The sequence below is a fragment of the Macaca mulatta genome, chromosome 7 (assembly GCF_049350105.2).
Source record: "Macaca mulatta isolate MMU2019108-1 chromosome 7, T2T-MMU8v2.0, whole genome shotgun sequence".
In the NCBI taxonomy this organism is placed as follows: Eukaryota; Metazoa; Chordata; class Mammalia; order Primates; family Cercopithecidae; genus Macaca; species Macaca mulatta.
This window is the reverse complement of record NC_133412.1, coordinates 3,024,563-3,045,437: the sequence shown is the minus strand read 5'-3', so window position 1 is coordinate 3,045,437 and position 20,875 is coordinate 3,024,563. Positions and strand designations below refer to the sequence as shown.

At 44.4% G+C, this 20,875-nt stretch overlaps 1 protein-coding gene across 6 annotated transcripts in view; it reads left to right on the top strand.

Annotated features, from left to right (window-relative positions):
- GABRA5 (gamma-aminobutyric acid type A receptor subunit alpha5) overlaps positions 1-20,875 on the top strand; it is an 80,836-nt gene that overhangs the window by 53,268 nt on the left and 6,693 nt on the right. For all 6 annotated transcript variants that reach the window (XM_015141721.3, XM_028850628.2, XM_028850626.2 and 3 more), the window contains 2 exons: positions 15,654-15,797; positions 18,378-18,530. In XM_015141721.3, coding sequence (XP_014997207.1) covers positions 15,654-15,797; positions 18,378-18,530 — 297 coding nt within the window. The remainder of the gene's footprint in view (positions 1-15,653; positions 15,798-18,377; positions 18,531-20,875) is intronic.

Here is a 20,875-nt window from a genome sequence, read left to right as displayed (position 1 = left end):
TTATCTCTTATTTCTGACGTTGGTAATTTGTGTTACTCTCTCAGCAAGATTGATAGAGGTTTGCAGTTTTATTGATCTTATTATTTGTAGCTTTTTGTTTCATTGATTTCTCTATTGCTTTTCTATTTTTTATTTCACTGATTTCTGCTTTCATCTTTTTATTTTCTTTCTTTTGCTTACTTTGCATTTAGTTCGCATTTCTTTTTTGTAGATTCTTAAGGTGGGAACTTATGTTATGATTTGAGATTTTTTTCTCTTCTAATGTATGCATTTAATGCTATAAATGTTTCTATAGCACTGCCTTAACTGTTTTGCTAGAATTTTTAGTCGTCGTATTTTCCTTTCATTCCATTAAATGTATTTCTAAATTTCCCTTAAGACTTTCCCTTTGACCCGCATATTGTTTAGATATATGTTATTTAGTTTCCAACTGTTTGTAGATTTTTCTGTTATCTGTCATTGACTTCTAGTTTAATTCCACCATATCCAGAGAATGCCCTCTGTGTAATTAGAATTCTTTTAAATTTTTGAGGATTGTTTTATGCACAATATGGCCTACCTGATATTTATTCTGTGAACATTTGAAAAGTATGTGTAGCTTGTGGTTGCTGGGTGGATTGTCTACAAATTTTGATTAGATTATCATGATTATGATGGCGCTGAGTTCACCTCTATCCTTGATGATTCTGTCTCATTGTTATGGATCAGTTCTTAAGAAAGGGGCACTGAAATCTTTAGCTGTAATTGTCTGTTTGTCTATTTCCACTTTCAAGTTAATCAATTTTTGTTACACATATTTTTTAGCTGTGTTATTTGGTGCATACACATATACAATTGTTGGTGTCCACTATTTAATATTTCTCTCTGTCTCTGGAAAATTTTCTCTGCTTTGAATTCCATATAACTTGATTCAATGTGGCCAGTCTTGCTTTCTTTTGATTAATATTTGAATGATAAATATTTTTTCATTTTTTTACTTTCAGCCTCTATATATCATTATATAAAAAGTGAATTTCTTGTAAATAGCATAGCTCAGATTTTTAAATTTACTTTTTCTATCTTTTAATTGATATATTTACACTCTTTATATTTAATGTAACTATTGAGATGTTAAGGCTTAAATCTGCCATTTCTTTGGCTTTCTGCTTTTTCTGTGTTTTTATTTCTTTGTTTTCTTTTGTCTCTCTTACTGTGGACATTTTTTACTCTTCCATTTTGATTTATTTATAATGTTATCATGTGCACATTGCTGTATAGCTTTTTCAGTGGTTCTTCTAGGTGTTACTTTATTAATTAATTAGTTAATTAAAGAGACAGGGTCTTGCTTTGTTGCCCAGACTGGAGTGCAGTGGGGTGATCATAGCACACTGCAGCCTCAAACTCTTTGCCTCATGCAGTCCTCTAGACTCAGCTTCCCAAAGTTCTGGGATTATAGGCATGAGCCACTGTGCCTGGCCAGCATTACTTTATATATACAAAATTTATAGCTGTCTACTGTATACTCATTTTGCCAGTTCAAGTGAAATAAGAAAACCGTACCTCCCTTTATATCCCTTTACCTTTCCCTAATTATAACACAGTTGCCTTAAACATTTCCTCTACATACATCTTGAACCACATCAGAGACTGTTGCAATTTTTGCTTGAACTTTCAAACTTAATTTTGAAAACTCAATAGACAAAGGAAGTTTTATTATATTTATCCATATTTTTACTTACTGTGTTTTTTTTTTCCTTCTCGGTGTTCTAAGATTCATTCTTTTATGGTTATCTTTCTGTTAAGCAAACTTTCTCTAGCCATTATTTCAGGGTAGGTGTGCTGGCAATAAATTGTCTTAGTTTTTATTCATCTAAGCATGTCTTGACTTCTGCCCTTGATTACTGAAGGATATTTCACTGGATATAGGATTAAGCTTTGACAGTTCTTTTGGCACTTGAAAAATGTGCCACTTCCTTCTCCAGGTTTCTGATGAGAAATCTGCTGTCTTTCAGATCTTTTTTTCTTTATAAGTAAGGTCTCATTTCTGCCTTAAAGACTTGTTTTTTCTTTGTTTTTAGTGTTCAGAAGTTTGACTATGATGTTTATTGGTATAGGCATATGATATTTATAGGTTTATTGGTCTACACCAGTAACCTTTTTGGTGTGCTTGTTTGTTTCTGTAGGTTTCCGTCAAGTTTGGGAAGTTTTATGAATTAATTATTTGAACACTCTTTCTGGCCCAGCCTGTTTCTGTTCTTCCCTGACCTCCAAGGCGTGGATCTTAGCTTTTTTGTTATACTCTCACAAGTACTTGAGGACCTTTTCATTTCATCTATTTTCTTTCTGTTTTACAGATTGGACAATTTCTGTTGTTCTCTCTTCAATTCTCTGATTGTTTCCTTTTTCCCCTCCATCTTATTTTGTTCCTCTAAGGAACTTTTTATCATGGATATTTTATTTTTTAATTCTGAAACTTCCTTTTTTTTTTTCCCTATAGCTTCTGTTTCTGTGTTGAGACTTTCAGTTTTTTAAAAGTTTGTTGCAAGCATGTTTGTACTTGGTCATTGCATCATTTTACAATGGCTGCTTTAAAAACGCCTTTGTCCAGTAATTCTGACATCTCTGTCATCTCTGCTTTGGCATCCATTGATTTATTTTTATTCAGTTTGATCTCCCTCACTCTTGGTTTGACGAATAATTTTCTATCATAACCTGGTTATTCTGTATGTTATAATACAAGGCTTTTTTTTTTTTTCTCACTGTTTTGTCAGGGGAAGGTGCGGTACAGCCTCATTACCACTGGTTCAGGGTGAAATCAGGTTCCAGCTTAGCCTCTATTGATCCAAGAGTGCCTGGGTTTCCTTGTTAATGCTGGTGTGTACAGGACTTCCAGATCCATGCTAGGCCTCGACTGATACTTCCCTAGATGAGAGGAGCTGGGGTGACTTCCGCTTTCCACACAGCTTCCACTGACGCCATATGCATGGCCTCATTACTGCCAAGCGGTGGAGAAAATTGGAACATCTACTAATCCTTTGTCATGATTCCCATAAAGAGCAGGAGGGAGTTGCACCTACTGGTTTAGATGAAACTCCAGGCTTCCCACATGGCTTTTATTATCACTGGGGGATGGGATGGGCCTCACTGCAGCTTGGCAGGAATGAGTGTCCTGGCCCCTTACTATGTGGCCTTCTCTGGTGTCACTCCGTCAGTGGGTTGGGCCCCTGGTGAGGGCAGGAGTCTTAGCTGTCTGTTCAGCATTTGCTGGCCTGGAATGGAGTAGGGCCACGGTTTTTTTCTGGGATGCTTGGTTGGAGTACACTGGCCAGTGTCTAAAAGTTTCTCGTCCTACTAGGTTGCACCCTTTCTGGTCCTGTGGTTAGACACACAGGCGTCAGTTTTCGTTTGGCCCATTGGTGTTTCCAAGTTGCCAGTTTCTTTAGCTTCCAAACCTGGGATGTGTAAGACACTGTTTGCAGCTACCACTGGGCCATCCCTTTGGTCCCAAGGCCTATCTGCCTGCTTCTTTCTACCATTCAGATTTTTCCTACATTTATTTTATATATAATATGCACTTTTATTTATAAACATAAATATGTGATATTTATTTTTAGTGGGAGGAGTAGAGGAAAATGCATTTTCATCTTTCTGAAAGTGGCAATCCCCCTAGATTTGTTTTCATTTTAATTTATACTTCTTGTGGTTTGCTGAGCCTCTTGACTCTAAATTTGTCTTTCACCAAATTTGAGGCATTTTGACCATTATTTTCTTCTAATATTTTTTTTTTCTGTCTCATCTTCTTTCTCTTTTTTATGTGAGGTTCTAATCACATGTACTGTTCCTTTTGGTGTAATCCTATAGATCACTAGGGGTGTGTCCATGTTTTTCACCATTGTCTTCCCTCTCTATTTTTTATATTGGATAATTTATATTTAGTGCCTCAAGTTCACTGACTCTTTCTTCAGTCATTTCCAATCTGCTCTTAAGCCTAAACAGTAAATTCATTATTCAGTATATAATATGTGTCAGGTTTAGAATTTGTATTGGATTCTTTTAAAGTTTCAATTTCTCTACTAGGATTTACTGTTAGTTTTTTATTACAGCAATTTTTTATTATAAAGTATTACATATTCTCTTTTGTATTCTGAAGCATATTTGTAATCGCTACTTTGAAATTCTCATATGCTAAATCCATCATCTGAATCCTGTTGGGATTAGTCTGCACTGATTGCATTTTCTCTTCAGCATAGGTCCTTTTTTCCTTTTTCTTTTACGTATAATAATTTTGAATTGTCTCCTGGATATTTTATTGTTACATTGCACAGGCTCTGGATTCTGTTAAATTTAAAGTGTTCATTTTATTTATTTGTTTTTAAGCCAGTTAACTTGGCTGAGTGTGAACTCCCAGCTCTGTCTTTCCTGTGGCAGGTAAGCCCTGAAACGCAGGTGGTTCTTGCTCTGGAGTTGGGCTCATAGAGGCTTATGCTCCCCGCGTGCATATGCATAACTGAGAGGCGAGTCAGAGATCTGGGGAGAGATTGTGTACATCTGTATACATCACTGTGGGCCTCCCTTGTGGCTCTTTCCCTTCTAGGATTTTGCACCTCACTCTCCAGCTGCTGCTTTGATAGTTCCAGCCTCTTTAGGTTCTTCAAGCTAGGGAGACGGAGGGATCCTATCTGAGCATCAGCTGCCTTACAGCGCTGACCCACAGCGTCTTAAGTGAAAAGCCGTTCCTTCGTCTAAGTGGCAACTCCCGTCCGTTTCTGCTTGTCTTTGCGTCTCTCTGGGGCTTTCAGGGAATAGTTTTTAATCTGACATCCAGAGATAATGGATGTTACCTAATAGCAGGCGTTCTGCCATTCCTGGACGCGGAAGCTGTTTTGATTTCAAGAATTTCGTTTTATATTACTTCCATCATTACAAAGAGAGTTTTGGAATTAGGAGATGAAGTATACGTGATGAGCCAAAAGTTAGGTTAGATGGAAATAATTCAACATTTTTCAAACTATGATCTTTAAATGTATACAGAGATTAAGATACACATTTATTTGAGGGGACCAGTATAATGGAAAGGGACTATCTCTGGGATTTATTGAAATCATTTGCTCCCATTGGGTGGCTGGGAACATCATTACTTGGAACAAAGGACCTCTGAAGATCCCTGAGGCCTTTCATTTGGGAATCACTGATTGATGTCTTTGAAAGAAAATTACTTGTTTACATCCTCAGAGGAAGTGGAGTTGTACAACTTGAAATTATGCCACTTTTTGTATATGAAAATTATGCTTTTGATGTGATCAAAAACAAAACACTCAAAGTCAAAGATGATTATCTTTTTGATCATTGGTTAAGTTCAAGTCAGCATGATACCCAGATGTAATGCTCATGGTGAGCAGGGCAGGTAGAACAAAAGTAAGTTTTGGTAAAGAAAAACTACGTGATGACCTGATTATTTCCTAAATTATCATATTTAACAACGCACCAACTGCAGTTAAATCATTTATCACACTCAAAGTTAAAATACTCATTGAATGAGAACTCTTCACTTTCTATATTCAATCACATAAAATAAGATTTATATTATATATAAGAAATAAAACCAATAGAAGTGTTTCTTGCACTCAGTAGGAGTTTTGAACTCTTATGTCAAATTTATTTTTATCTGCCTGCTACTTTTTTTTCTTTTTTGAGACGGAGTCTCGCACTATCACCCTGGCTGGAGTGCAGTGGCGTGATCTCCGCTCACTGCAGCCTCTCCTTCCCGGGTTCAAGGGATTCTCCTGCCTCAGCCTCCCAACTAGCTGGGATTACAGGTGCCCGCCACCATGCCCAGCTAATTTTTTGTTTGTTTGTTTGTATTTTTAGTAGAGTCAAGTTTTCACTATGTTGGGCAGCCTGGTCTTGAACTCCTGACCTCGTGATCTACCCACCTTGGCCTCTCAAAGTGCTGGGATTTCAGGTTTGCACCACTGTGCCCGGCCTGTCTGCCTGCTCTTAAGATTGATTTGATTTGCTTCAGAGGTTGATAATTCATTTATATTTACTGTTAATATTATTACTATGAAAAACAATAAGAATGATTTTATTCATATGTCATGTATTGTGTGTATACTGTTGACCAAGAACTAGAAAACTGTACACACTTCACCTTCCCTCAGTTATATGATTTCAACTCAGTACATGATAATTTTAAGAGAAGAATTGCTATTCAACAAAGATTTTTTCTTTCTTGTCTTTCATCTTTTCGATTTACTAAAAATAGATGCTTGGCCAACTTGTTCACTTATACCATTGGCATCTGAGCATGCAGAGGCTAAATGTGATAGTATAATGAGTTTCAAATTACTCAATTCAACAGTTCTCTGCTATTAGGAGACAAAGGAACGCAATATGTGTCATTATTCTCATGAGCCACGTGCTCCGGTTTCTCTAATGCAGAGCTGAATTAACAGACATTTCTGTTATTGCTATCTCTACGCTCAAGAATGCCAGCAAGTCTTGAAATTAGTCTCAGCTTACAAAAGGATGTTTCTCAGTCCATAAGGAAATTCCTTAAAGATAATGGCATGGTGTCCATTTGGAAGCAAATACTTAAACACGACAAGACTATTTAGGAAAAGAATATATTTAGACTATGTCATTCATTTTATTTGTGGAGTGATTCATTAAATATTAGCTTAAGTCATGAGATGACATCTGGATTCACGAAAATACATACTAAATTAGAACTGGAAGCTTCTTTGGTAGTTATCCAGTGGAGAGAATTTCAGGAAATGAGGGGTGAATCTCACTGGAGTGAGCTGCTATTCCATTCAGACACATGAATTATGCCTGCTGTTGCATTCATCATCCCCAGTTTCTACTGACTCAGGATGAGCGTGGATGACCCAGAACTCAGGTTTCTGAATGCCTCGTGTGAACATGTTACAGTCTCAACACTTGTAGAAACACACTGAAGTTTGAACTGTGTGGTGTCTGAATTTAGATTGTTTCAACAATCACGTTGATGTGCTAGTTACCCTTGGTTGTCACTGGAATCTGAATGTTTGTCTCCTCCCCAAATCATGTGTTGAAACCCAATCCCCAGTGTAGGAAGAAATGTGGCCCTTACAAGGTGATTAGGACATGAGGGTGGGGTCCTCCTGTGTGGGATTAGTGCTTTTATAAAAGAGGCCCAGAGAGCTCTCCCGTCCCTTCTGCCATGTGAGGACAATGAGAAGGCACCCAAGCAGACTAAGACAGTTACCATCTAAGAGGTACTCTGAGTGTTGCTTTAGTCTGGTCTGGCTGTTATAACAGAATACCATAAATTGAGGGACTTAAAAACACCAGAAACTTATTTCTCACAGTTCCAGAGGCTGGGAGGTTTTGGATCAAGTTGCCAACAGTTTCAGTGTCTGGTGAGGGCCTGCTTCCTGGTTAAGACAGCACCATCTCACTGTGCCCTCACATGGTGGAATTCCCAGGGGCACCTTTTATAAGGGCATTAATCCCATTCATGAGGGCTCCATCCTTATAAACTAATCACCTCCAAATGCCCCACCTGCTAATGCCATCATCTTGCAGCTGAGGGTTTCAACATATGAATTTTGGGGGGACACAGTTATTTAGTCTATCACATTCTTCCCTTGGACACCCAACATTCATGCTCTTCTCACATGGTTTCAATCCAAAAGTCTAAAGCCCAAAGTCTTAGCTGAATGTCATCTAAACCAGATATGGGTGAGACCCAAAGTACGATTTATCTTTGGGCAGAATTCTTTTCAAGCTGTGAAACTGTGACCAGACGAGTTGTATGCTTCCAAATACAATGGGGGCAGGCAGAGGATAGACATTCCCATTCCAAAAGGAAGAAGTAAGAAGGAAGAGGGGAGGGAGAGGTGCAGAGAAAGACCAGAACCCAGCAGGACAAGTTCCATCAGACCTTAAAACTTGAGAATAGCCCTCCTTGGCCCACGCTCTGCCCTGCAGACCCATGGGGAAAGAGGTCCCTATCTTCCAGTCACACTGGGGCAGCAGCTGTGTCCCAGCACTTATGCCAGGCAAGGATTGGGCTGCATGACTTTGGGGATCCCCTGCCCCTGTAGCAGCTTGTGCCTGTGCCTGTGCCCCACAGCTCTCTGGGACTGGGGTTCTAATGGCTGTGCTTGGAACCCCGGTGCTTTGACATCTAGGTGGAGGCCATCGTGCCCCCTCTGCTCTGTTGAGTGCAGCCCTCACCACACCAGGGTCCCCAAGAACCCCTGCTGGGGTGGCTGAGGAGTGTGGTGCTGGAGAGCAGGGAGCGGAGCCCAAGAGGTAAGGCAGTGCACATCAGGGCAGGGCAGGGCGCCTCTCCGTCCTGCAGGTACCAGCATCCCTCCTTTGCCTTCTCCCATTGTCTTGCACAGCAGCTCCTGGCTTCTGTTGGGATAGCTGACTAATGAATGTCTTTATTAAATGGTCCTTTGGCCACACCCCACCCCTGGTATTCTCTCCCAAACAGGCTTTCTCATTCCTTTCAAAATAGATAGGTTGAACATTTCCCAAATCTTTAAATTCTGCTTCCTTCCTTTTTCTTTTTTTTTTGTCTTTTGTTGTTGTTGTTTTTTGAGACAGAGTTTCACTCTTGTGACCCCGGCTGGAGTGCAATGGCACGATCACTGCAACCTCCACCTCCCAGGTTCAAGCGATTCTCCTGCTTCAGCCTCCCGAGTAGCTGAGATTACAGGTGCCCACCACTATGCCTGGCTAATTTTTGCATTTTTAGTAGAGAAGGGGTTTCACCATATTGGCCAAGCTGGTCACAAACTCCTGACCTCAGGTGATCTGCCCGCCTAGGCCTCCCAAAGTGCTGGGATTACAGGCGTGAGCCACCATGCCCGGCCTGCTTCCTTCTTAACTAACAATTCCATCTTTAAGTCATTTCCCTCTTCTCCCATTTTACAATAAACTATTAGAGAAACAGGCCACTTCAACACTTCGTTTAGCGTATTTCCTCAGCCAATTTTCAACTTCATTACTCCCAGTTTCACCTTCCACAAAAACTGTGAACAGAACATGAACATGGTGCAGTCAAGCTCTCTGCCACTTGGTAACGAGGATCACCTGTCCTCCAGCTTCCAGTAACATGTTTCTCATTTTTTATCTGAGACCTCATTGGAATGACCTTTACTGTCCATATTCCAACCAACATTCTGCTCAGGATTGCTTAGATATTCTCAAAGAAAATGGAGACTTTCTCTACAACTCTCCTCTTTTCTTTCTGGGCCCTCACCAGAGTTGCTGTAAACAGTCCATTCATGAAAATGTAGGCTTCTTCGAGCACACATCTCTTCCAGCCTCTACCCATAACCTGGTCCCAAGGCCACTTCCATATTTCGAGGTATTTGTTACAGCAGCACCCCACTCTTGGTGCCAATTTCTTTTTCTTTCCTTCTTCTTTTTTTTGAGACAGATTCTCACTCTGTTGCTCAGGCTGGAGTGTGGCGGCATGATCTTGGCTCACTGCAACCTACACCTCCCAGGTTCAAGCAATTCTCCTGCCTCAGCCTCCCAAGTAGCTGGGATTACAGGCACCTGCCACAATGCCCAGCTAATTTTTGTATTTTTTTGGTAGAAACGGGGTTTCACCATCTTGGCCAGGCTGGTCTCGAACTCCTGACCTCAAGTGATCACCGCAGCCTCCCAGAGTGCTGGGATTACAGGTGCTAGCCACCGTGCCCAGCTGCCAACTTCTATCTGTGTTCATTCAGGCTGCTATAACAGAATACCAAATGTTGGGTAACTCATACATAACAGGAATGTGTTTCTCACAGTTCTGCAGGCTGAGAAGTTCAAGACCAAGATGCTAGCAGATTTGATGTCTGATCAGAGTGTGCTTCCTGGTTCACAGACAGCCATGTTCTCATGTGCCCTCACATGGTGGTAGGAGTGGGGGGTCTCTCTGAGACCTCTTTTATGAGGTCTCCCCCTTCATGACCTAATCACCTCCCAAAGGCTCTTACGACCAATCCCATTTAGGATTAGATTTTAACATAAGAATTTTGTGAAAGACACAAACATTCATTCTATAGCAGGTGTGTTAAGCATTCAGCACTCAGCTAGGTGCAGTGAGGATCACAAGCGTGAACCATGGTCTGTTTCCAAGGAGCTCATTATGGGCACATTTGGAAAATTGGGTTAAATGCCTTTGTGCAGTTGAAACCATTTGGAATTCATAGATGGGAATATTTATTATGAGGACCATGCTTTGAGCTGAACCTGGTAGGACTGGAATAGAAAGAGGTATAACGGAAAACAGAACAAAACACAAATGACCACCAATCAGTTGTTAAGGTATTGAAACAGAAGAGAAGCCTTATCTGGGGAAATGACAGGGTAGCATTACCACTCAAACAGGAAGGGTCTTCACTATGAAAGAGTCAAAGTAGCAGGCAGGATATGCAGAAAATTGAGAGTGGACCCCTCCCTTACACCTTATACAAAAATCAAATCAAGATGGATTAAAGACTTAAATGTAAAACTCAAAACTATAAAAACCCTAGAAGAAAATCTAGGCAATGCTTGTCAGGATATAGGCATGGGCAAAGATTTTGTGAGAAAAATGTCAAAAGCAGTTTCAAAAAATGCAAAAATTGACAAATGGGATCTAATTAAACTAAATAGCTTCTGCACAGCAAAAGACACGATCATCAGTGTGAACAGACAGCCTACAGAATGGGAGAACATTTTTGCAAGCTCTCCATCTGACAATTGTCTAATATCCAGAATCTACAAGGAACTTAAACAAATTTACAAGGAAAAAACAACCCCATTAAAAAGTGGGCAAAGGACAGGAACAGATAATTCTCAGAAGAAGACATTCATGCAGCCAACAAACATGAAAAAAGCTTAACATCACTGATCATTAGTGAAATGCAAATTAAAACCACGATGAGATACCATCTCACACCAGTCAGAATGGTGACTATTACAAAGTCGAGAAACAACAGATGCTGGCGAGACTGTGGAGAAACAGGAACGCTTTTACACTGTTGGTGGGAAGGTAAACTAGTTCAGCCATTGTGGAAGACAGTATGGTGATTCCTCAAAGACCTAGAACTAGAAATACCATTTGACCCAGCAATCGCATAACTGGGTATATACAAAGGAATATAAATCATTCTATTATAAAGATACATGCATACATATGTTCACTGCAGCACTATTCACAATAGCAAAGACATGGAATCAACACAAATGCCCATCAATGATAGACTGGATAAGGAAAATGTGGTACATATACACCATGGAATACTGTGCAGCCATAAAAAGGAACAAGATCATGTCCTTTGCTGAAACCATCATCCTCAGCAAACTAACACAGGAACAGAAAATTAAACACTGCATGTTCTCACTTATAAGTGGGAGCTGAACAATGAGAACAGATGGACACAGGGTGGGGAATAACACACATTGAGGCCTGTGGCAGGGTAGTGTGGGGAGGGAAAGCATCAGGAAAATTAGCTAATGAATGCTGGGCTTAATACCTAGGCGATGGGTTGATAGATGCAGCAAACCACCATGGCACGCGTGTACCTTTGTAACAAACATGCACATCCTGCACATGTATCCCGGAACTTAAAAAAAAAAAGGTAGCAGGCAGGGTGAGTGATGTTTGTTGAAGCAGAGGAAGAATATGCAAAAATCACTATTTGTGGAGCTGAAACCAAAAGCTGGGAATTCCCGTGAAGTCTTTAGAAGTGAGGGAGCAGAGAGCAGGGTGGTGGCCAGATATGAAAAGTGGATGTAGAGGGGAAAAGAGGGATGTAATTCAAAGACAGCAGCTTGATTTTAAGATCAGATGACTTGGGAAATACTGCTTTCCATGAGGAAATTGGAAATAATTGGAAGGAGCTGGTGAATTGAAGGTAAAAAAGCCAATTGGCGAATGAGGGAGGGGTAAGCAATTGTTACATGAGGGATTTCTTCCTAAACACTGCTGGCCTCCTGCCTTGCTTCTCACTGCTGTCTGCAAGGCAGACAGTCTTTTCTGCTGGCAGAGCGACAGTTCTTTTTCTTCTTTCCTGATCTGGGCCCATTAAGTTCATAAACAGTAACAGCATGGTGTCTGACTCTCCGTCAGGCCAGTCATGGCCATAACCCTGTGTGATTCTGCAAGGTCTTACTGTGGCGCAGTGATGAGAGTGTATCTTCATTGGTACCTGGGCAGACATGTTATCTGGTAACATGGCTTATTCCTCTTACCTTCCATTTGATCTTGGGCAAGGCAAAGGGTGTGGCCAAACCCCACTGATGTCATTTTTACTGTCAAATTTAAAGCAGAGATATTGGGTATCCAGTAGGCCATCTTTATCCATTTGTGTTTTTCAAAGTTTTACAATTGACGTGTTAGGTGCCGACCTGTTGTTCAGCTCAGGAGGCTGCAGATGGTCTCACTGGGGTGCTGTGACAAGGTCTTGTGCTGTTGTTACTCTGCTCATTCCCGCCCAGGCTTTCAAAGAAGGGGAGGCCGAGGCGGGTGTATCGCTTGAGGCCAGGACTTCAAGACCAGCCTGGCCAACATGGCAAAACCTGTCTCTACAAAACATACAAAATGATCCGGGCATGGTGGCATGTGCCTGTAATCCCAGCTACTCAGAAGGCTGAGGTGGGAGAATCGCTTGAACCCAGGAGACAGAGGTTGCAGTGAGCCAAGATCGTGCCACTGCACTCCAGCCTGGGCGACAGAGAGAGACTGTCTCAAAAAAAAAAAAAAAAAAAAAAAAAGAAAAAAGAAAAAAGGAAAGAAAAGAAAAAGAAAGAAAGAATGGGAAGCCTAGAGATATGCGTTTAGGTAACTCAAACCCTGTACATTTTCAAATCCCAAAAATTCTAAGAACCTGTTACATTCTAATCTGCATTGTCATAGGCAGCGAACACACAGAGTCACACAGTTGCCTGAGCTTACCAGAGACTGACAAACTGAGTTTGCTTTGGACCAACAATAAGAAAGTAAATTAAAGTAAAAAGACCTTTTCAGATTTGACACCAAGCAAAAATCATTGCCCACACAGTTATGTCCGTTATAGCTGCTGTTGATGACGTACCTATTGTGAGTCAGGTGTGTGCTAAATACTCGACATTCACATACCCACTTTGTCACGAACTAGTGAACTAGCAGATGGAGATTATTTTGCCCAATCTACAGATGGGGAAATTGAGGCCGAGAGCTCAAAGAGGTTGCTCAAGGCCACCCTAGTAATGAGTGTCAGGCCCACGCTGCCTTACTTCCTTTGTAGTTATTCAGAAGACCCACGGTTTCTGAAAGACCTCGAGAATTTGCGCCACTGCTACCTCCCAGTCAGGATTCGCAAGGCTAGGAGAGGACAGGCAGGGTCAACCCAGGGGAAGAAGCCTTGAGGAAATCGGTAATGAATTTCCAAGTTCGATGCGAGTGAAAATGTTTCAGACCGTCTTCCTGGCTCTGCTGATGTGTGGTCAGAGGCGGGTGAGCTCTATGTTTCCCAGAGCTCTAAATCAAGACAAATGCTGGCACTGCAACCCTGATTGCCTCATTTACTCTTGTCCCCGCAAAAAGATTGAACGCCACACTGCTGACACAGAGAAGGAATTTAGTGTTGGTTGCTGAACAGTGGAGCTGAAATGGACACGAGAGGTCATTTATTCCCAGCCTTAATGTGATGAGGAGAGCAGAACTTGGTGATGTCAGCTGACGCACTGCAAGCACACTGTCTCTTGCTGCTGTCATTATTAATGCTATTGGCATCATCAATATCCATAGGCCATTTAATAGTCACTAGTAGTTTGAAAAACAAGATCATGTGAATTATGATGATGCGTTATATGTCACTCAGTGATTCTAGGTATCTTTCATCCTTACAATGATAATTTCACTGGATTCATTGGTAAGGATTATCATCCAAGCTCTGCCCCCTAACCGTGGAGAAAGGGGCTCACGGGATTTGCTCCCAGCGAGGCCTCAGGTCAGGCTGGCCTCGGCCCCAGCCGGCCTCCCCACAGCTCTCCCTGCTGGCAGTGCTCAGGCACGTGCCCCTGGTCCCGGGTTAGTATGCCACTTGGCCTTGAGCCCAGGAGGAGCCATCAATGACTGTATGCCGTCCCCAGTCCCACCAAGGAAAGTGATGGGTGGGCCGCAGCCTCCACACTCCACGAATCCCATCGCGTCTCACGTCCTCAGTCTGCCTCCCTCCAGGCCTTTGCAGGAGGCACCTCCACCCTCAGACCTCTACCACTCCCAGAGGACCCCTATGTCCTCCTCCCTGCATCTCTCCTTCTCTTCCCTCCCTGCTTCCCTTTCATCCTTGAGCAGATTTGGCACTGAGTTGTCAGGTCCTCATCAGCTGATGAGGGAAGCAGTGTTTCCTGTGCTCTGCACGCTGTGTAGATGAACGTTTGTGTTCTCAGGTGGCCCCTGATATGGTTTGGCTGTGTGTCCCCACCCAGATCTCACCTTCGATTATAATAATCCCTACATGTCAAGGGCAGGACTAGTAGAGGTAATTGGATTATGGGGGCAATTCCTCCATGCTGTTCTCGTGATCGTGAGTGAGTCTCACGAGATCTGATGGTTTTATAAGCGTCTGGCATGTCCCCTGCTGGCACTCCTCTCTCCTGTCACCCTGTGAAGAGATGCCTTCTGCCATGATTGTAAGTTTCCTGAGGCCTCCCCAGCCATGTGGAACTGTGAGTCCATTCAACCTCTTTTCTTGATAAATTACCCAGTCTTGGGTATTTCTTCATAGCAGCATGAGAACGGACTACTACGGTCCCTGACTGTCAGAACTGCCCTAAGCTTTGGGCTCCTTTGCAAGCTTCCAGATTCGTATATTCCAGCCTAGTCACATCTTCTAGAGGCTGCCCACTCTCCTTGGCTTATGGCCCCCCTTACCCCATCCTCAAGCCAGCAGTGGTGAGTGGAGCCCTTTTGTCATGCTTCTAATCTCTCTGATTAGGGAAGTTCTCTGTTTTTAAGGGGGCAAGTGATTAGATTGCACCCCCTGGGAAAATCATATATAATCTTCTGATATTGAGGTCCAGAACCTGAATTCCATGTGCATAGTGTCTTTTGCCAAGTAAGGTACCATATTCACAGGTGTGACACCAGGGGTGCAGGTCCTGCTTGCCACAGCACCTTCACACCCAGGATGGCACGGACAGCAGGTGCCTGCTGGAGAGTGGAAGGCTTGGAGTAGGGAATGCGGCCTGGTGCTGCTTCAGGCACTCCATGCTTGTAAATCTTGATGTAGGTCATGCAGTCATAGCCAGGGCCCTCAGACATGGTTGCTGTTTTAATCCCATTCTATGATGAAGGCACTGAGGCACAGAGAAGAAGTGACCTGACAAAGTCACAGAGCTGGAGGGACCCAGGCAGTCTGGTCTCAGAGCCCACATTCTCACCTGCTGCACCATCGTGCGCTCTGCAGAGAAGCACCACGTACTAGGAAGTGCCAGACAGCAGCCTGGCACCCAGGCCTTTAGACATGGGAAGAAGCTGAACTGCAGTGTCATCTGCCCTGGTCCAACCACCCTATGCATTCTTTAGGTCGTGGAACCTTGACTTTTCAAACGTTCTCATCCTCTCTCTTGCTACTTTAGTAAAAGCTTCTGTGTTTTCCAGGCTGGGAATGATTTCATGTTTATGTCACTTCTGCCCCCTCCTCATACAGATGCCTACCCTAATTCTGAAGTCGTCTACGTCTGGACCAACGGCTCCACCAAGTCTGTGGTGGTGGCGGAAGATGGCTCCAGACTGAACCAGTACCACCTGATGGGGCAGACAGTGGGCACTGAGAACATCAGCACCAGCACAGGTGAGGGCTCCCAGGTGCACTCCGGACACCACACCCCCGGAGAGCTCGCTGCTCCCAGCACCCCTCTGCAGGGCCCACGTGGGAGGTGGCACAGCAGCCAAGCACACCCTGTCCTGGACAGCTGTGCTCTCCCTGGGCCACAGCTGTGTGAGAGCTGGCCAAGGGAGTCCTCCCAGCCCGCCCCTCCCTGCAGTGCACAGAGGCACCAGCTGTGGCCGGCAGTTGCAGTGGACCTGCTTATATAACACACCCCTAGGCAGGAAAGGTAGACAGCTTCCTACAAATACCCCCAGTTACCTGCTGCCCCACCTCCGGCTTTAAACAGCGCAGAGATTTCCCTGGAGTTGAAGTTGGGAAAGCACAACCAGGCAGCCTACAAAGAAGAGCTGAAATGTACACGAAGGAAGCAGACACTCTCAATGCCAGGTGCCCTGGGCTGGCCTGAGCCCTGCAGGGTCAATATCCCAGCCTGGCTTCCCCGAAAAAAAGTTGGTGGGGAGACCAAAGGAACAGGACACATTGCATCTCCAGAGCCTGCAAGTTCTGTGGCCAGATATCTCCAGGGCAGGCAGGCCCAGCCATAGGGGTCAAGGTCACCAGAGAGTGCCGTGAGCAAAGGAGGGGGTTTTGAGCTCCAAAAAGCTTCTGCAGCCTTGGAGAAAAGCCTAAAGGGAGGCAGGGAGCCCTGATGGCAGAATGAGCTCTAAGCCCCAGAGGATATTTTCAGGGGAGCGCTCTGTCAGCACGGCTGATTGTCAGCACCGCTATCCTTGCAGCTGGCCGAGCACACAGGCCGTTGAGTGCATAGCCTGTTCTGGGTGCACACACAGGCAGTCAGCACCCTGTTGACCCACAGGCCTGCGCACTGGGCATCCCTGGGGGATATGAGAGTCTGGGAGGATGGCTTCACCGTTTGATTACCACGCTAAAGGGAAAGGCAGAGGGAATGGGCCGGTTTTATGGAAACCAGTGGAAGGTAGCGTAGCAAGAGTTTGGTGTAAGCAATTGCGATGCTGAGGGAGGATATTCCAGTTTGGAACTGTTTCATATAGTTCTTTGAATATTAATAACTGGGATTTCTACTCCTGTTTGCATTCTACAATCTTTTAAAACAAACACGATCGAGTTTTCCTACCCTCAACTCAAAAATATAACAAAATGAAAAGAACTACCAGCAAAAGAATTAGAAGTAGGAGAGTAATTTCAAGCCCTACTGTAAAACAGAATCCCATTTCACTTCTTCAAGTGCTAAGAAGACACAGACTTGGATCACTGGTAGAGATCCAGTCCTTGCTACCAACATACCCTTTGCCTGTTCTTTGCCCATTTCTCTCTCTGGTCTTCGAGCCGGCTCTGCTCCCTCACCTGCTGCGGACTACGGGAAAAGTGCACCCGTAGTGCATTGCCGGCCTGTCCAGGCACGGCTGAGATTGTTGGCTCCTCTTGTGTTAGAGGGCAGATTTTGCCACATGTGATTGCTATGGTTCCTTCATCTCCTACATACGACATGTTTTGAGTTGACACTCAGTGAAGCAGCCACAGTGGGCCTTGCTGAGCTGTGGGCTTCCATCCCAATAGTAAACACTGCAACTGTGATGTCAGACTCTTAATGTCCCAACACGCAGTCCCTGCAGCCGCAGACCACTACTGTAACAGACCGGGGCCTGGGCTGATGGAGTCCCCAAGCCTATTCTCCCCACGTTCACAGTGCATCGCAGCTCTCCGGCCACACCATCCACTCCTCACAATTCAGCCAAAGTTTTTTGAATTGCTCTTCCTCCACCCCTCAAAGAACACTTCCCATCTCCCCAGGGAGAGGCAAATCCAGGCAGCAAGAAGACTGGCCCAGCAGGGCTCACACTCCCTGACCACAGCCCCCGACCTCAGCTCCTTACCAGTTCACCATGAGGACGGCATCATTCTCAGCAATGAATGGGAGGTCTCCTCGTGCCTCCCACACAGCCAGGCAAATCCAGAGAAGGCACTGGGGCATCGCCAAGGAAATGCCCCCAATTTCAGAGAACAGGTGACACAACTCTGGTAGGTGGCAGAAGGGATGAGCTGCCAGGACCCAGGGCCTCCTGAGCTGCTGCATCTCACTCTGCACCTGGGACGCAGCCAGCACAGGGCCTGCTGCTGGTGGGAATGGTCGTCTCACCTCCCTGGAGCCTGTAGACTGGAAACAAGAAGGACTCTGTCCACCCTCTGCAGGGCTCTGTGAAATCCTGAGTTATATCCGGGGAGGCTAAATCCTGAAATCCTAATTGCAGAAGCAGGCGAGCGAGTAGGGGGGAGAGAGGCACAGATTGTGACCGGAGATTAGTAAAACAGACAAATCTGATTTCCCCCAGGAAGAGCATCCGTCAGCAAAGGCTCTTCAGAGACCAGGGGTCGAAAGACTTATAAAATGACTGAGAAAAAATTCAGGCATCCTCCTGTGTCCTCTCCTTAACCCAGATCATACAAATGAATGCTTGTCCAGCCTGACAGGGGAGTGGAAGGGAGGCTCCTGGTGAACTCCCTGGATGCAGCAAGCAGAGACTCTAGGGGACTGATGTGCAGTCATTTGCTTATTTGCAGGCGAATACACAATCATGACAGCTCACTTCCACCTGAAAAGGAAGATTGGCTACTTTGTCATCCAGACCTACCTTCCCTGCATAATGACCGTGATCTTATCACAGGTGTCCTTTTGGCTGAACCGGGAATCAGTCCCAGCCAGGACAGTTTTTGGTGAGTGTCCCCAAGCCAGGCCTGGACACTGGTGTTTTGCCACTGACCCTAACCACCCCAAAGCAATAGCAACAACCTCCATGAAACTTCTAGTGCTGCCTCTGTGTTGTGTGACCTGGAAAACAAATTGACCAATTCATTAAGAATTTAATGTTAAGGATTAGGGTTTAGGATTTCTCTCCAAAGAAGGATTTAAGGAATATCACATGGTCTATTTATAGTTATTTCCTTGCTGAAAAGCCTTTTTGCGTGGTTTGACCTTGCAAGCATGTATCTGTTTTATGTGAGATTTTGCTATTCAGGTTGAGCGTCATTTATCCCAAATGCTTGGAACCAAAAGTATTTCGGATGTCAGTTTTTTTTAAATTTTGGAGGAATTGCATGATACCAGTTGAGTATCTCTAATCTGAAAATCTGAAATGAGCTCCACGGAGCATTGTCTTTCAGCGTTATGTCAGTGCCCAAAAAGTTTTGGATTTTGTAGCATTTCAGGTTTCGGATTTTTGAAATAGGGATACTCAGTCTGTAGTATTTTTGGTTCTCATCAAGTATGACTTTGTAAGTTATCAGGCAGTTTTCTTTGAAATGTGCATGCCACTTTAAAATTAATCACCAAATAACAATCAAAGAGATGCAATAGGAATAAATTAAATCTGTATACCTGATGCAAACCTAGAGCAGCATCATTTTACGTCCCTAAGACATCAGCTAATTTGGGAGAACTCTAACTCAGGAGGTACCGTGGCTCAGCAGACACAGTTGATTGTCTGAGTCTTAATTACCTCGAAGCTCAGCTGCCTCTGATTCAGGAAGATACGAAAGGCACTTTTGCCAGTCAGTTGTGATCCTAGATGCTCACATCTCTGTAGACTGTAAAGTACGATTCACACATCAGCATTTGCTATTGCAGTTTCCTTTCCAAAGCAGGAAAACGTTAGCATGCGTTTTATCTTAATGCTCCCCCAGAGTGTAGGCTGACCAAGAGCTCAGGGAGTTCAGGAGTGAGGGGCGCAGGGGTGCTCCCGTCTCCTCATCACTCTGCCTCCAGCCAAGAGTCCAGCTTCACTTGCCAAGCCCGAGCGAGCGTCAGGATTGTTTCAGGAGGGTGTGGAGGTTGGCTGGTGACCAGGCTGTGCTCCCCAAGTTAATGTGCCTCATGAACTCTTTAGGGGAATTTAGTTGGTAGGCAGAAAGCAAGCGGGCAGGGGATTGCCTGTTACTGTCGGGGTTTTTTGGCAGGGAGTGGAGGGAGATGCATGTTAAGATATTAAAGGCCCAAGAAGAAGACTCAAGAGGCTCATTTAAGATCCTGCACAGAGCTCTTCCCCCTCAACACAGTGATTAACTGGATTTCTAAAAAAAATCAAAGATCTCTATTGATTCCTTTGGCAGTGTTGATTTCATGCAGGGAATGACGTTCACTGTGTACTTGTATTGCTGTGAAGGATGGCGTTGAATGAAACCCCAGGCATACTACGTGTCCTTGGTGCTGTGCTGGTCTCCTGGGACTGCCCTAACCAAGTCCCACACACTGGGGGCTTAAACAGCAGAAATGTATCAGCTCACACTTCCGGAGGCTGGAAGGCTGGGATCAGGGCGTTGGCAGGGCTGGCTTCTCCTGGGGCATGCAAGGGAAGGATCTGTTCCCGGCCTGTCTCTTGGCCTCTGGTAGCTCTTTAGCTCATGGCAGCATCACTCCAGCCCTCCCACGGCATGCTGCCTGTGTGCATGTCTGTCTCCAAGGTTCCCCATTTTATAAGGGCGTCAGTCATAGCAGATGAGGGTCCACCCCAGTGACCTCATTTTAACTTAATTACTTCTTTAAATACTGCATCTCCAAATAAGGCCATAATGTAGAGTACTGGAGGTTAGGACTTCAACATACGAATTTTACAGGCCCACAGTTTTTAGTTACACCCCCATCGCCCACACAGGTGCATGCTTCTGCAGAAGGCAGGGCTAGCAGGTGGAAGCTTTGTGAACCGCGAGAGTCCACAGGCCTGGCTCCCAGTGTGGGCAGTCTCACCTCCTTGCTGGCAAGCTTGGGCACCTTGCTAACTACTTCCAAATCTTCAGGCTCCCCAACCTGCCAATCAAGGATACTGACACCCATCCAGAATGCAGCTTAGACCAGAGTCTGACACTCAGCGGACCCAGTAGCTGGTGCATAGTCTGCCAGTCCTAAGGAACGTCCTCTTCCAGGGATACAGCCTGGCTGTGTGGTCACTGCAGAGTTTTCCTAGTGGCCACAGGCTCCAGGCACAGCAGCCTCCAGGGGACACTGTTCCTGCTTTGAGGGACTGACATGCCCAGACCCAGATTCAGATATGGCGCTTCTGACAAGT